The following is a 16,513-nucleotide window of genomic DNA, read 5'->3' on the forward strand; positions in this document are numbered from 1 at the left end:
TGCAAGGAAAGAGGAGTAAATGAATGAGTGTTATCTGCTTCTCTTAACTTCTAAATCACACCCTCAGAAAGTTTTCCCACCACAATATTTCAGACTCTAGCTAAGGCACTAAGTCTCAGGCGTTTACACGCAGCACTTGAATGCAGCATCAACCTCTGGACAGGGACTCCATACATGTTCAGGGGTTCAGTTTCAGACAGAAACCACAGCTCCCGCATGGGCTATCGCACTCTCTCACTCCCCTCTGCTATTTTTAATGATGACCACGGAGCTCTAAAAACAGCCCTATGTTTCTTAAAGAGATAGACAAGTGTTCAAACTTTGAATGGCTTTTTACTGCCTATGAACTCATCACAATGTAGATACCAGCATGTTGATGTGTAACCTCATTGAACAGTTTTTGTATTGTGTTATTTTTAGAGTTTCCATCTAAATTAATGTGGAATTATTGTATCAGGGAATATGGGATTCCCTAACATACACTGTTTTATGATGGTGTATTTTGTAATGATCCTTTAATCATTGCTATGTGAACTACTTCGAATTGCAATCTTTCCAGAGAGGCACCATATAAATAACTTTTGATTCTATTATTAGAACACACTTTACGTTTTATTTAGTTAAGGCCGAATTACATGTCTGTCATTACATTAAATAATATGCACAAATTTGTGAGGAGTGAAATGCTAATGGTGCATTGGTGTTCTTTTGTTTTATTAATATTTTAAAACTGTGAGACAATATGTTACGATGCTTTGAAAGAATATTATTATCTACCAACACATTAAATTAATTTTAATGTGGTATCGATAAGTTATTGATTGCATATGCCAAGACACACATCAGTCAGGGTTAAATTATGATTTTGAGTATACAGTAATATAGTTAGTATTATTCAATCAATAATTACATTTTGTATTTGTGATTCTTATTGAGTCGGTTGTAGTTTTGGTTTTTTTTGGTTGATTTTTCTTTGAACATCACAAAAGAATATCGAAGGATCTATTTAATACAGACACACATGCTCTTAAACTGTGAGGCTGTCAGTTTATTATTAAAGCACATGCTGCCCTCTGGTGATGATACAGTGTAATGTCATATGATACACAGGAAGAAAACAGTCCAGACGTAAAATCCCTCAGTATAGTTTACTGTAGGATATATGTACACAAAGTGGACACAGTACATTTCTAATGATATATACTAGTTACTCTTCCATAAATGACTTGTTTTCTTTATGTTATGTATGAATACATTCATGTATTAGAAGGAAACTGAATTGAGTCTTTGTTTGAATCTGACATGTGGCTGAGTAGAGGGGAAACTACACCAAACCAGAGAAGTTCTCATCTTCCTCTTTGGTTTCTTACAAATCTTCCCCAGTGTCATTATCAGGAAACATGACCACTGATTTAAACTTGTGGTCATTCTGTATGAGTTCTGATCAGCACAAAGATTGAGAATGAATGTGCTGGAAAGTTTTATGGCTCAGTAGTGAGTGTGCACAAGGAAGTGAAATCATGCTGGCCTTTTACAAGTTAGGACTGGACTTTGCTTTTACTTTTATTTTCTGTAAATCACCGTGAAGCCAGAGACTCTCAACAAAGGACACACATTATCTCCTCTGAACACTTTGGAGTAGCTGTTGCTTCTTACCAGGGACAATACTGATTCCTGCATCAGGACGTGAGGACTTTCTTAGACTTTTTGTGTCTTGCCTGCCTGTTTTCTTTCACTGGTTTGGATTTAACTGAATCTTTTAATGGGGGAAACTCTTCGGGCGCCAGGAGGAGCTCAGCTAAACAGTGACACTTTGAGAAGACAATTCCGGACCCTCAGGGTTAAGATGGTACTTCTGGGAAGCTCAGGGGTGGGAAAATCAAGTTTGGCCCTGCGATTTGGCAAGGATGAGTTCAGAAATACATCACCGACTGTGGGCTGTGAGTTCATGACACTGGAATAACATTTACTAACAATGAAAACAAGATTTATCTTGAAGTAATAATTCAAAACTTTGGGAAATGCACTTAGTTGCTTTTTTTGCCAGGAATTAGATGAGAAGATTGATAGCACCCTCATGTTTGTGTGTTGCACATGAAGCTACAGGAGACAATTAGTTGAGCTTAGTTAAACACAGGAAGCAGCATTATGTTCCTTGTTTAGTTCATACGAAAAAGTGGAAAAGCTGTGGGTTTGCAGGGGGTTATTTCCTGGCTGGGTATAGTGACTTGCGCCTGTAAAACCACAACACTTTGGCTTTGTATGGATTAAACAATTGAGATATAATATGTTGATAAGTCAGCTTTAGAGTTGCTGGTTGTGACCTTTGGCAGAGCCAGGCTAGTGACACACACACACACACACACACACACACACACACACACACACACACACACACACACACCGAATAATAGTACAAAGTACATTTTGCTGCTAATGCTTATTAACTTTTATTTGAGCATTTTTTTCATGCAGGACTTTTACTTTTAATTAAGTATTTTTACATTGCCGTATTGGTCTGACTGATCTAAATACTTCCTCTATCACTTTGAACATGTAGCCAGTAGAGTTGTTTGATAATTGGGGTGACTTGATTAAACTTTTTGGTATTAGTCAGCTGCACTTCAAATGAACTGAAGGTGTTAGATTTAACAGGAAGACAGAAGTGAGGTGTTTCCCAGTCTGACTGACATAGAGAACACACACATTTTTGAAATACTTCTTCGGTGATGGAAGGCCACTTTGGTGATCCTTCTCATCTAACTCTGGACAAGAAAGTGAATAAACATATTTCCCAAAATGTCAAACTATTCCTTTAATGTTCATCATTCATCATTGTTTGATCTACTAACTGATAACAGCACTATTACATCTAACGTGTGATTTCATACACATGTTCTGATTGCCTGCTAACTGTAAATATGATCCAGTTAAAATAATCTGAAGTTTCAGCTGTGAATGAATGAACCCCGTCTGGTGAACTGTGCTGTCTGCTCCCTCCCCAGGTGCGTACCTGACCAAGGTGGTGCATCTGAATGAGGTCACTCTTCGCTTTGAGATTTGGGACACAGCAGGGCAGGAAAAATACCACAGTGTCACCCCACTTTACTACAGAGGAGCCCAAGCTGCACTCTTGGTCTATGATATCAGCAAAAGGGTAAAAGAAACAGACAACTGACTTGTATCAAGACTTATCTTGTCTTTTCCTGACTGGTTTATGAGCCATATTTGTGTCTTAATGTCACCATAGGAAACATTCATCAGAGCTCAAGTGTGGCTCAAAGAGCTGGAGAAACAGTACACCGCAGGATCTACTGTCATATGGCTGGTAGGCAACAAGGGAGATCTGGCTCAGGATCGGCAAGTCTCAGTGCAGGTAACAGACACAGAGAATAAACTTCCTCAATCCCAATAATATGTATATGTATAAATATATGCAGTTCTGATTCCTGTCTGTCATCACACAGGAAGGACAAAATCTAGCCAATGACAGGGGATTATCCTTCATAGAGACATCAGCCCTGTCAGGGGATCACATCAGTGAGCTGCTGCAAGCTGTGGGTAAGTAAATGTGTGTAGAGACAAACAAATACCATAGATGTATATATACACAGATACACAGATACCATACGGGGGGCTGTCAGTCATTGTATTGATGCGTCAACATAGTCACCACAAGTATTTTGTAGTGAGAGGTCTATCCGCTCTTACATCTATCATAACTCACTGAGTTGTCAATCAATCAATCAATCAATCCATCAATCAATCAATCAGTCAATCAGTCATTTTTCCTGCAGTGTATGTGTAGTCATTTATGTGTAATACAGAATACTTTGTTGATCAAAAATGACGGTTTTTATACCAAAATACTGTTTAATGCAAAGTAACAGCAGGCAAATATTGCTATAATAAATTAAAGTGGAGCCTATGTTTTGTAATTAATTTAGAAGTATATTCTGTTTTTATATTGTGCAGTAATTGGCTTCTATGATGTTTAAAAAAAAACTACAGGATAAGGACTCAATAACTTATAAAGTAACTTTTGAATAGCTAAAACTATTAAAAATGTCAGTGGATGTCAACATGCTTCACAATTCTGTTTGAATGATATTCATATTTTCACCGACTGACATTTCCCTCACTATTCACATAAATTAAGTAAGTTATATCATAATTTTGTGAAAGCAGTTCCAGTGTAAACAGCAGGAAAATGACTTGTTGGCTGCATGTTTGCATATAAGAGACACGATCAATATAAATGAAGCCCTAATAAGTCAAGTCAACAATAAAAGCAACGTTTATTCTTTGAGGGTTGCTGGTTTGGCTCCTACAGTATGTGTTCATGTGGCTGAATCCAAGGTTTCTGTCAACAAATGAAATAATAAAGAATGATAAAAAATGGAAGCTGCAAATTGCCATCACTCATAAATTCACAACAGAACAGAACAGAACAAAGATTAATAGCTACTTGACAATGCTTACAGTGATAACTGTATAATGAATTCAATATGTTGTTGACAGTAGAGTCTTGTGCAATAACTACTCGCCCATAAAATTATTCCTTGAACCTCGATTTTGGCATTTCTTTCTTTAGAACATCCAAACGCAGCTCTCTGCTGCAGAGAGCAGCTAGAACCCGGCTGCAATATGGCAAAGTCACAGCCTGGATGTGTTATCAACATGTATATATCTATGAGAAAATACAATAGGAAAATTGCACTTGGATATTTATTAACTTAGTATGACCTCCCAGGCTAGTCTGTGTTTTAGCCCACAATGAAATGCTTTAGCCTGAGAAGAGATCTGCCTGACAGACTCACAAAAGTACAATGAAGGGCCACTCACCTACCACAAGAGAGCAGTAGATACCAACATGCAGATCAAGTGCACTTCATCATCATGAATCTAAAGGTATCTACGTGCAGTAAGAAAAGTGCAAAACATTGAGGTCTGAGGTGGGTTCATGCCACCAAAAATAAAAGGTGACAGTCCTCTTTTACCGCTTGAGCTCCTGGCTGCTAAAATGTCTGCATGTTCCTGTGCAATGCAACTGCGAGTGTCGGACCCTCTTTAACAGTGCTATGTTTCAGCCCACAGAGTGTACGAGTGTGTTGGAGCGCAGCAGGGAGGTCTGTCAGAGTGGCAGGAGACACCGCTTCTGGATCTGCAACATAAAGACACATTCAATCCTTTTGCATCCTGCTGCAAAGTTGGGCCCTAACCTCTACAACTCCATCAGTTTTATCGATGTATGTCACATTTTCTCTCTGTCTTAATCAGTTTAAAGCTACACAAGACAGCTGAAGGCAGGTACATTTCAAATCTGTAAAAGGCTTGCAGATTCTAAATCTAATTATCTGCCTTTTTGATTCCTGATCCAATGCACAGCACTGCTTTTATCCTTAAGAGAACAACCAATGAATGCATGTTCAGGATATTTTACTTCATTACCAGAGAAGAATTAAGGCTTTAAGCTATTCAGTATCATACATGTAGGATAAGTCCTTGGCTTTGGGGTTACAGTTTACTTTTAACTCCATTTGTTGATGATCTTCGCTGGTTCTGATTTCCCTCAGTGGGTTCAGGATCAACCTCCAGCAGACTGTAAATGCTCGGAGTCTTTGCCAGATGTCGAACTGATACCAATTACTTTGATTCAGTGTCTTCTGCCTTGTGACTGTCTGTGTGTGATCACACTTGAGCAGAAATCCCTCAGAGAGGCAGAGTTCAGTCGAGTGTGGTTCCCCAAATTCCTTTTGCACAATAGAGACCCTGTCGAGGTTCAAAAAGGTAATAATTGAACCAGATTTATGACAGTCTAAGTTTTGGATGTGTTTCCATCGTGCAACAATATTCTGCATGCTGCTGTCTTGGAGGTAGAAATGAGAACTTTTATGGTACAGAAAGAACTTTAAAACATGTCTTGAATATTTCATGTTTTTACTGGCTGTCACTCTTAGTCTAGTTCTGCCAACTTATGGTATACTAAACCAATGAGAGTGTTGTTTTTAAAGGAATAGTTAAATATCAATTTCATGTCTGTGCATTAAGCATTAAGCTGGAGTCAGGATATGTTTAGCTTGCTTTGTCCCAGACTTCTGACTCACCACCTTCATTTGTTCAGCAATTTAAACAGAATTTATTAAGTTAAGGTGAGTTTTTATTTATGTAAGACATTTCATACACAAGGAAATCCACAGTGCTTTATATCATGCAAAAGATTATAAGAACAATATAAAAATAAAAACAAGACTAAAAGAAGCAAGTGAAAGTAATAGAAAAGTAAAATACATAAAATTAGATAAAAAGTAAAAGAGTATCAAATGGCAGCGTAAAGGATAAAAATGATGAAGTGCAGCTCCCAAATTTAATTAAAAGCAAACATATGTGTCTTCAATGTAGATTTAAAAATGGGAATCTTTAGGCCATATCCTCCAAGTGTGAGCAGCATAGAAACTAAAAGCAGCTTCACTTTGTTTAGTGATAACTTTAGGAACCACAGGTAGACCAGTACCAGCTGACCGAAGAGCTCTGCAAGGTTCTTACTGTTCAAACTGTGACAAGAATAAGTAAAATTCATTCAGTCAATTCAATCTGATTATGCGGCTAATGTCTAATTGAATATAAAAATGAAGCAGCTCCAAACAGGCTACGCACAGCAGAATCTCGTCATCACATTAAGGGTGCCAATATGTTCAGAGCCAAAAAACAACACCTGTCCTCATCGGCCAGATCCAGCAATCCTTGCTACAGCTGGAGACACTGCAAACAACTACTTGGTGCCAATAGGTGTATTTCTGAACTTTGGACACAGCCAGTTTTTTTTTTCCAAAATTTTGAGCTGTTCTAAATTTCATAACAGTTTCTGGCCCTGAAAACAGTTTTATGGCTGAATGAATACACTAGTCTAGAGCCATAAGTTCTGCTGCTACATGACTGTAGAGATTTTTTTCTTTGATTTGTAAATGTGTGTCATAAAAGAATATGCTGTGCTTTGAAATGGGATTAAATTCACAGTGCAGGAAAAAAAACACACTATCACAAATAATGAAATAATACAAATACAATCTCCTCACTGACATTAGGGAAAATGCTTGTGTCACTTTCTCCCTTACAGTTTGAAGCTGAAGCTCCATGTGCAAGTGACTAAATCCCCTGCAGTCAATCATTTGCCCTTTGCGCAATATTCTCATTTTCTCCATACACACAACAATCTGCTTGTCTGCTGGATGGCTCAAAAGGTGGACTTTTTCCTGCTCAGTGATTTAAAACATCACTTAGCTTATAGATAATAAATTGTCACTGAAAAGAGGCTTTAGTGCTGATTGAAACCAAGCTTCTGTACGGCTGGGGAGGCTGCTTGCCCTCGTTTGGTTTGGATGCCTCTCAGAAACAAAGGAACACCTCACGCTGAGCACATGAAGTGCAGTAGAAGTAAAACAAAATTTGGTTGTCATTATGAGTGCATAAATCTTGTGAATAAAAAGCAACCTTCAGTTCTGTAGTTTCACAACTTGCAGATGTGCAAACCTCTTGAGTGAACTCAGTCAAATGTGTTTCTTCATTTTTAACTGTTGAGCTGTAAATTAATCCATAGTGAAAATAAAACAATGAAGAACTGGAGTCTATTTCTTATTCAAAAGATGCAAAAGTAAAGTAACTCATTCTCCATTCTTGACTGAATTGAATTGAAAGTTTTTTGATGTACAGATGTTATGAAATGCTCTATTGTGACAACACAAATCTTAGGGGAGTAACTACACCCTTGCTAATAATCCTGCTTGTGCTGCCATCTACTGGCTACTACATGTTCTGCACAACAGTTGCATGACAGCCAAGCCAAGGAACAGTACCAGGCTGTGCAATGTACAGTGACACAATGTAGTAGTCAAGCTAGCTGTAACTAGATCATTTGCTAGCATGTTTATTGTCGGCTGAACACCTTTACCTGTACAAGCTATATTGATTCTGTTATTCTTTATGTTTTCATTAAAATGTTAAAATGTCTGTATTTGAGTATGAAATGATTATTGAAAATGATGTGATATCATATTTTGGAGCAAGGCTGTTCAATCAGTTAGTTTCATGATCACTGTTTGTATGTTTGAAATGTTTTTACTGATAATTAAACAATACACACTTAAAAACTGAAAGAAGGTAAAAGGACAGGGAAACACATTTTCCCTTTGCTGTAGAAAGTTTTACACATTCTTATCTTTGTTTTGTGTAAACTTGTGATGTTTAGAACTTCTTTTACAGTTTTACAGTAAGAGTAGCCTCGTTAGCAATAAAGGCTAAAGAAAAGTAGCCTACTGATGCCTTCGGCTGCATAAACCTTGCCTTGCACATCATAGTGTTCCCTACAGAGTCTCCCTGGTGGTGTAGTGGAAATATAGTTGAAATTGCAGGTCATGTGATGGGCTTTAGACCAGGAAGACCTTTTCCAAAACAACCATTTGGCTGAAAAACAGTGAAGAGAATTTGTTTCATACACATTCACACATACACAGACTAAATATTTGAACCAAGCTGCTGTGAACGGCCTTACATGTTTGTATTGACTCTGCTGCGGCAAACACAGCTGTAAGATCTTTGAGACAAATAAAGAAATGAGTCTTCAAACTGAACAAATTTAAACGTAAAGCAAATCTGACATCAATGTTTGTCAATATGAATGAAGATTTGTTGATTCAACTTAACACCTAAAGGTTATTGAACTTGTTATCTGTAGTTTAGTGAACTTGGTTGATTTTACATTTTCAAAATTCATGATACAACTTTGTCAAATCACATTTTTAAGGCGATTTCTAAGTTGAACCAGCTTAATATGTTCTACAGTGTGCCATCCATGTGTATGGAGAGTCGGCCACTTCTGCCAGAGTTGGACTCAGATACTCATAAGCAACATGTCCACAAATAGAAGCCTGAAGAACTTTTTCAGCATATGCACCTACTGAGTAACTGTCATTGGAAAGAACTGGATGCCATCAAGCAACACAGTACAGTTCTCTCAAATTTTCACATTTCACTACAGTGCAACGATATTTCACAGCTGGGTGTAGTGCAACTGATTTCAGCTTTTTCACTGAAGTCTTTAAAACTGGGGGATACAAAAAATAACGCTTGACATTGCATTCTAATTTTATTCTTTTATGTAATTTATGTGGTTGTTCATCCATGTAATTAGCATACAAAACGCTTTCCAGGACTTTCTAAAGCACAAGTCAACAGTCACATTCTTACTTCTGCCTTCTTAATGCAATGCAATCAAAGAATAAAATAAAACAAACACAAATAATCTACATAAAACTTAATAAGTAACTCATATGTGTATTAGAAAGCTCCAAAATAATGGTCTGACTCATTATTAAAACCTCCAGAATGGAACAAAACAAATGTGAATAATTGGACACCCGCAACATTTTCACTGTGCGATCCAAACATTGCTGTCACTCTCAGCTGTTGGTCTGTAAACTCTGGCTGTGATGAAAGCCAGATGTTCATTTCTCCTTGCGACTTTTCGGCCAAATCGTCCAACGGGTCTGATGCCTCTGCCTGTATACCAGGATGCATCGATGTCTGGATCTGAAAAAATATATATCAGAAAACAATCACTTACTTAAAGGACCAGTGTGTAACATTTAGTGGCATCTAGCGGTAAGGTTGCAGTTCACAACTGACTGAATACAGCTCTCCCTCACCTTCCAATCATGTAGGAGAACCAACAGTAAGCCCTCTCTAGAGCCAGAGTTTGGTTTGTCCATTCTGGGCTACTGTAGAAACAGTGAGCTCCATATAAGGGGAACCGCTCCCTTTGTAGACATAAAGGGCTCATTTTAAGGTAACAAAAACACAATGATTCCTATTGATTATACACTAATCAAAACATACTTAAAATATTATATTCCATTTCTGCCAAGTCTGTTCCATTAGATGCCACTAAATTCTACACACTGACCCCTAAAACATGATATAACAATAATGTATCCTTAATAATATGCTAAGCTAGCTGATAACTAAAACTGCCAAAACATTTGTTCAAGTGTTGGTATGCTGACAAAAAATGAAGAGAAATAGTTACTTAAGAGCTTGTTATTGTTTTAAAAATAAGGTTAAATGTATCTAAACCCAAAGTGGTCAATATTGAATAAATGAATAAATAAATAACAAGTTGAACAAATACAAATGAGATATATAATATGAGCATGATATTCAGAAATGATCCAATAAATAATTTTAAGCTTGTTATTATAAAGTGATATTTTATTTATTTATTTATATTTGTATTATTTTATTTCACAATAATTATTATTGAATTTTTTTGTTCCAGCATTTTTAAACATTCACATTTACCCACTGATCGCTTTACTTTATAAATAAATTGGTTATTGTAAACGGAGAAAACGGGGAAAGTTATGTGATTGGCTGACTATGTGATGAAAAAACAAAATAAATAAAAGCTTCAGAAACAAAAGCTAACTTTTGAAAATATAAACTGTTTACTGAATTAAATGCAAATGAGCGGCAAAAAACTCAAGAAACAGGATAATATAACATTTCATTATAATCAGATGAGTTTTAAAAATGTATGGTTACTATATTATATTTCATAATGTTATATTTATGTATTTAATTTTGACCCACTTTGGGTCATATAATTGTGTCATCAGTCGGGCATCTCTTACTTCTGATAATCATGGAACTACCTCGATGAGGTCCACATAAAGCTTGACTCAGCAACAGAAAGACAACACAGAGTATTGCACACACCCTCATTGCAACTTGACCTGCACCAAAGAAAAAACATAAAATCAGTCACATCATCACCCAACATGTGTCGAATTCAGCTGATACAGAGGATCATCAGAGCTGACAGTTTTAATGGGTGGTTGAGTAAATGAGTAGATCTGTGCTCTCTGCTGATAAAGTAAATTACAAAGAATTAGAAAGTCATATATTTCTACAGCACACATTAATGTCTAATAAAACCAAATGACTGGAACCTGCAGAGTTGTCTGTTTTGAAGTAATTTTAATAAACTATAAATCTTCTCTGGCTTCGATATGAAAATTAATTTGCTCCTGCTGTCTGAAAATTGCAGCACAGATGAGTAAACTGTGCCAGAGAAAGTGTGAGAGTTGAAAGACAGAACAAGGATTAGGGTTAAAGTAACAGTCTGATTAGTTTTTTCCCCTTAATCTCAGCAGACGTTCTGGCTTTACTTTGCCTTGATTACACGGTTGCATCATCTCTGATCCAAACTATATTTGACGTGGTTTTCATCACAGCAAATATGAAAACTTACCGTGAGTAGAAATGTTTGTAGGATGGTTGAGCTGCAGCACCAAACTTCACTTGCTGTTTCTGGATCTTTCAGTAAAAGCCACAGGTGCAGCAATGGTGACCACAGCAAATCCTTCTCTCCCTCTAAGTATGACATGACATCCTATTATAATCCCAATGACTGGACGCAAGAAAAGAGTAATTATATTGAGACTAATAGACCCAATAAATGTGTTCTCACCTGCACTAGGCGGTGGATGCACCTCTGAGGTTTTGGTGTCTCTGGGTGTTGGTTTGAGTTTATCAGCGTTTCATCATCTCTTTATATTCCAACAGGAGGGGCAGCAATGTGTTGATATGCTGATGTCACCCACCTCTCAAGAACAATGTATACTGTTCTTACGCCACATGTGACGTCATTGGAAAATTATTGCTTTTTTTATCATGAAAATTTACCTTTTTTAGCTGGACTGACTGATTTTTGTCAGATCAAAGAAATTCCTTCCAGCTGCTCACTGTTAAGATTTGACAATTCAGCACATGTGCTGGTTTAACTTTCAAACATTAACAGTGGAGCCGGGAGCTTATTTTGCATTATGAGGGTGTTGTTGGATGCTATAGAAAAATAAATCATTTGAAAGATCCAACATCTTTATGTGAGAGATGCATTTCACTTGTCAAAGTCATGTGAACTTTTCCTCGTTAAAAGCAACAATATATAAGACAAAAGCATGCAATTATGTGTATTTCTACTAATATTTGTGTATTTTGGAACGACCTCTCTGGAATGTCCCATTGCTAAAACATTTTTAAGTTTAAGGACTTGAAAGCAGCTTTCGAGTGCAGACTTTCCTGCTGATTTAAGAAACCGACAGAGCAAATGTTCAGTTATGGCACCAGAACAGGCAAAAATAAATGATATTTGAAGCTGCTGACACTGTATCGACAATGATAAATGATTAGCTGAGGTTATGGTGAATTAATGTAATTCTGCCACAGACAGAGGCAACAAAAGCCATTATGTTGGTTAAAATGATCTTTATAAGGTCAAAAACTACATTAGTGTTTACAACAAAAGAAAAAAATAAAGATAAAACAACAGCATCAGTTTAGTTTGTAAATAATTTAATAAGACTAATGAGGCAAAGGATGTTATTACATAACTAAAATTATGCTAATAATTTAACCCAGGCTTTAAGTAATGTGTTTAGTGATGATGTGGAACGACGCACAGACCTCAGACCAAGATTTTACATCAAACAAACAATGAAACCAAAAATAATCTTTAAGAAATCTACATATTACTTACAAATTCAAGGACTGCAAAGGCCACAAGATGTGATTCATATCATTGTTATTCTCATCAGACCATTCAGTGATTCTTTGTACCCTGAATGGAAGCATCTGTGGTTGATGTGTTTCTCTACTCTTTAATTTATTTTTTTCCTTTAGTTTGGCATCTGCCTGCGTACAATAAGTTAAAATCAGAAAATTGTTTTCAAATTACAAATCTGGCATTCCTTTATCAACCACTGTAACCGAATATGTATGATGTCCTTCACTGACTCTCAAAAAGTTGTCAAAATCAATTTCTGTTTGCAGAATTCTCCGTGCAAAATAAATAAAAGAGACATGTCAATTTAAAGAATCAACAAAGTCCCAATTTGAGTCACATTTTCAGTCGCAATTTGAGCATACCGCTGTTCTCTATTCATGCTGAGATGCAAAAAGTCAATATAAAACTATTGATTATGAAGGAGCAGTAAAAGTAGTATTTTGTTAAAGCACTAATCTGCAACATAACTGAGAGATGTGCAAGATTTTACAAGTCTAATATAAATATGTTTTAGATGTTGTACCATAATATGTATGTGTATACTGTAGATGTGTATATTCTGTATTTATTTGATTCATGCATCGTAGTACATATACACTACATGTACCTTAACGCGTTTTCTATTGATAGTAAAAATCCTTAACAAAGACATTAACTAAAAGTCACAAAGCATAAAAAATTGTTTCTGAAAATGTAAAACTATTTCAAGCTGTTTTGTAGTTTGTCATTGCATTGTAGATCTGCAATGATCAGTAAATTAATCAATTAGTCGATTTTTTTGATAATCAAATAGTTGTTTTGAATCATTTTTTAAGAAAAATGTCAATTTTTTTTGCATCCAGCTTCAAATATGAATATTTTCTGGTTTCTTCAGTCTTCTGTGAAAATAAACTGAAGATCTTTCTGATCTTGTGGACTGTTGGTGGGGACCAGACAAGGACATTGCCTAGGGCTTTGGGAGACCGTGATAGACATTTCCCACCTTTTACTGACATTTTAAAGACCGAGGGACTAATTGATTAATTTATTAATTGAGAAAATCTTTGACAGATTAATTGATAATGAACATAACCATTAGTTGCAGCTTTAGAATAGTTTTTTGGACAGTGTAACTACCAGCAAAAGACAAATTGGAAGCTTTAAATGCTTTTGAACCTAAGATGCAGGTATAGTGAAGTTAGTGCATATCATGTGTAACTCACACACATATATGTATGTATAAATACGGTGTGGATGTAACTCAGTAAAATGACACAATATCACAAGGACACATTTTTAAATATAAACTGAAGCAGTCCCACCCCAGTTGACAGTCTCTGAAATGTAAAAAGGAAACTCTTTAAGGAGACTTAAATCCATTCCAGCTGAATTCCAGTTCATCACAAACTGTAATAAACTTCTCAGTCATATGATGCTCAGTCTCCTCATGAGCCCTGCGTCATTACTGGTTTCTGCAAAGAGAGGGAGACAGACAGGAAGACAATGATTCACTGTTTAATTCATGATTAGGTGATGAATCATTCCATGCATCGATTAGATTTATGAAAGCTGAGAAATCACTGATAGCATCTGAGACAAAATAATGAATAAAAGCAGAAATTAAAACAGTCTTTCATTTATAGAACTGCTGATCATTTATGAATCATCATTTGAGATTTGGAGGTTGTGAAATCATCGAAATCATTCACATATTCAAAGCACATTAAAGGGAAAATCAACATGTTTCAACATTTTTTTCTGATCATTTCAGCTGAAAATAGCATATTAGTGTTCATCTAGAGGTTAGAAAGTTCTATGAAGATTGGATATGAAGTGAATAGTGATAATTAAAGATCAAACTTGATTGAACAGCGTGCTATGGTTTGGGCTGCTGGAGTTGTTTTCACTGTAGGCTGGATCAAGATCTACTTATTGCATTTGGCTCTCAGTCTGATAAGATTAAATAACTGCAAAAAATACTACTCAGCATGGACAGACTCAGAGGCGGCTCATTCATAGTTTGGTTGTTTTCTTCTTTTTTAACAAGATACACCTGAAAAGTATATTGCATGGCTGCCTTTCAAATCTTTGCCATTAGCTTAAAGTAGAGCTGTGTGATGCAAGCACAGAAGTTTTATATCCTACGTAGAAAACATATTAGTGTATTTAAGATAGTAAACACAGTAACACAGTAATAGTCTGTAATAGTTCCCAGTTTTCTTGGCAGGATTCATGTACTGGTTTATTTAAATTAAGGCATTACAACAGAACATAAGTCATTCTACATGTGGGTAGTTTTGGTGCTTGCATACAAATTTAAACCATAATAATAATAAAAATACTCTAAAAAATTGGTCCTTACCTCTCCCACAAATGAAGACTTTAAAATACATGGCATGGAACATTGGGCATTTGCTCTCATATATGCAAGAATTGCACAGCATGTGTATATTATAGTATTATTGATAGAGAAGAAGCTATTTCAAACCACCACCAAGCCTGACTGGAAACCAACCACCAGTAAGAGAAGTCAAAACCCAGTATTCCAAGTAAATGAAGAGTTCATTTCCAACAATAGATCTACTTGAAAAGAAAGCATGTTCGCAAAGGAATAGTTTGATATTTTGGGAAATATGACGCCGTTGGTTAGGTTTAGGAACATGGCTAGCTGTTTTCCCCTTGCTAAACTATGCTAAGCTAAGCTAACTGGCTGCTATCTGTAGCTTCATATCGATCTTCTCATCTCACTCTCGAGCAAGCATTTCCCAAAATGTCGAACTATTCCTCTAAATTTAACATTCAACACCTTTAAGATCATCAACACTAAACCAACTTCCCCTCACATGTTTTAATTTTCTTTGCTATAATTTTTTTTTTTTTTGTCAAAGTAGGTGTTGCTTTTCTCCTAATGGTAGCTATAAAATATTGGAAATAGACTCTTCGCTGCACTCAGCACCACAGAGCGGGGGGTCATACCGCACAGGTTGCCCTGGTCTTGGGCTTGGCCACTGGGTTCCTCTGTGTCAGGGAGCCCCTGTAGAGGGAGTTCCTCACAAACCTGTCCATCTGGCCTGCAAACGACATTGTACATCCATATTCTACTGTCTCTTTTAAAAACGTAGTACAGTTATGAAGTCAGACTGGGATTTCCTCTGCTGGGAGCATATTTGGTGCCAGTGGAGGTTTAGAAATTATAAATAAGGGACACTAATAACAAAGTGATTGGAAAAGTAAGCAAGGTACAGTAGAGCTTCTCGTTGGCCAACACCTAAGTCTTAAAAATAACCTGAAAATGTTGTGTAATACCATCAAAATTTTCTACTATATATAGTACACTACGCCTGTGGGAATTTTGCATGTAGAGAATTTAAGTATCTAATATCCTGCGGGGAAAATCAAGCTTATACAACAATAGGACACAGTGTTCATCTGACTTAGCCCGGCGCACAAAATAGATCATGATGTTCTCTGAGTTTAACAAGGTTAAGATGTTTTGAGTCAGTCGGGAGGCCCTGGGGATCACGCTCAAGGGCAGCAGTGTTGGTTCTTACTTGTGGGAAAGTTGTGGGAGAGTCTTCTTGCTTGGATCGGTATTGCAGACTGGAAGATGCACAAAGTGGGAGAAAGAAACAAAAAGCAAAAAAAAAGGAAAAAAGTGAGAACGTGGGAAAATATATGGCCTATCAGCTCTTTTTCTTGGCACCTTAAGAAGTAGAAAAATTGATCAGAAGCAGACCTGCTTAAGAGACAAAGCTTTTCTAACTGGTTGATATCAATCTAAGAGGGAGGGGCCACAGAGCTGCGAGTGATATAAAAGACCACCAAGTCAAGTCACAATCCTCCTCCAGAAGGATTAAATCTCTGCCTCTAAAAATAACTTGTTTGACATTATATTATATGAAAGGTAGTTTATAT

At 36.5% G+C, this 16,513-nt stretch overlaps 2 protein-coding genes and 1 long non-coding RNA gene across 4 annotated transcripts in view; 1 reads left to right on the top strand and 2 right to left on the bottom strand.

Moving 5' to 3' along the window:
* The first annotated feature begins 1,505 nt into the window (after nucleotides 1–1,505).
* Nucleotides 1,506–8,007, top strand: LOC137192309 (ras-related protein Rab-17-like). The gene is made up of 5 exons (XM_067602896.1): nucleotides 1,506–1,940; nucleotides 3,006–3,157; nucleotides 3,251–3,376; nucleotides 3,468–3,561; nucleotides 5,091–8,007. The coding sequence occupies exons 1-5, from the start codon at nucleotides 1,763–1,765 to the stop codon at nucleotides 5,219–5,221; spliced, it is 681 nt and encodes a 226-aa protein (XP_067458997.1). The 5' UTR covers nucleotides 1,506–1,762; the 3' UTR covers nucleotides 5,222–8,007.
* Nucleotides 8,008–9,456: 1,449 nt separating this feature from the next.
* Nucleotides 9,457–11,888, bottom strand: LOC137192075 (uncharacterized). Its single transcript, XR_010930500.1, has 3 exons — nucleotides 11,306–11,888; nucleotides 10,686–10,787; nucleotides 9,457–9,585 (listed from the first exon to the last, which is right to left on the bottom strand). It is a non-coding gene; the product is annotated as an uncharacterized lncRNA (long non-coding RNA).
* A 737-nt stretch (nucleotides 11,889–12,625) lies between these two features.
* Nucleotides 12,626–16,513, bottom strand: part of mlphb (melanophilin b) — a 43,504-nt gene continuing 39,616 nt past the window's right edge. For both annotated transcript variants that reach the window (XM_067602898.1, XM_067602897.1), the window contains 3 exons: nucleotides 16,150–16,198; nucleotides 15,575–15,669; nucleotides 12,626–14,070 (listed from right to left, as the gene is read on the bottom strand). In XM_067602898.1, the coding sequence (XP_067458999.1) occupies nucleotides 14,044–14,070; nucleotides 15,575–15,669; nucleotides 16,150–16,198 (171 nt within the window). In that variant the 3' untranslated portion in view covers nucleotides 12,626–14,043. The remainder of the gene's footprint in view (nucleotides 14,071–15,574; nucleotides 15,670–16,149; nucleotides 16,199–16,513) is intronic.

The sequence above is a fragment of the Thunnus thynnus genome, chromosome 11, assembly GCF_963924715.1.
Source record: "Thunnus thynnus chromosome 11, fThuThy2.1, whole genome shotgun sequence".
NCBI classification, from domain to species: domain Eukaryota; kingdom Metazoa; phylum Chordata; class Actinopteri; order Scombriformes; family Scombridae; genus Thunnus; species Thunnus thynnus.

Bases quoted from the DNA above. Each gene is read 5' to 3' on its own strand.
- LOC137192309 (XM_067602896.1), top strand. From the start codon at position 1,763: ATGGGGGAAACTCTTCGGGCGCCAGGAGGAGCTCAGCTAAACAGTGAC. The intron at 3,158-3,250 runs GTAAAAGAAACA...ATGTCACCATAG, and splicing joins TCTATGATATCAGCAAAAGG to GAAACATTCATCAGAGCTCA. The intron at 3,377-3,467 runs GTAACAGACACA...GTCATCACACAG, and splicing joins ATCGGCAAGTCTCAGTGCAG to GAAGGACAAAATCTAGCCAA.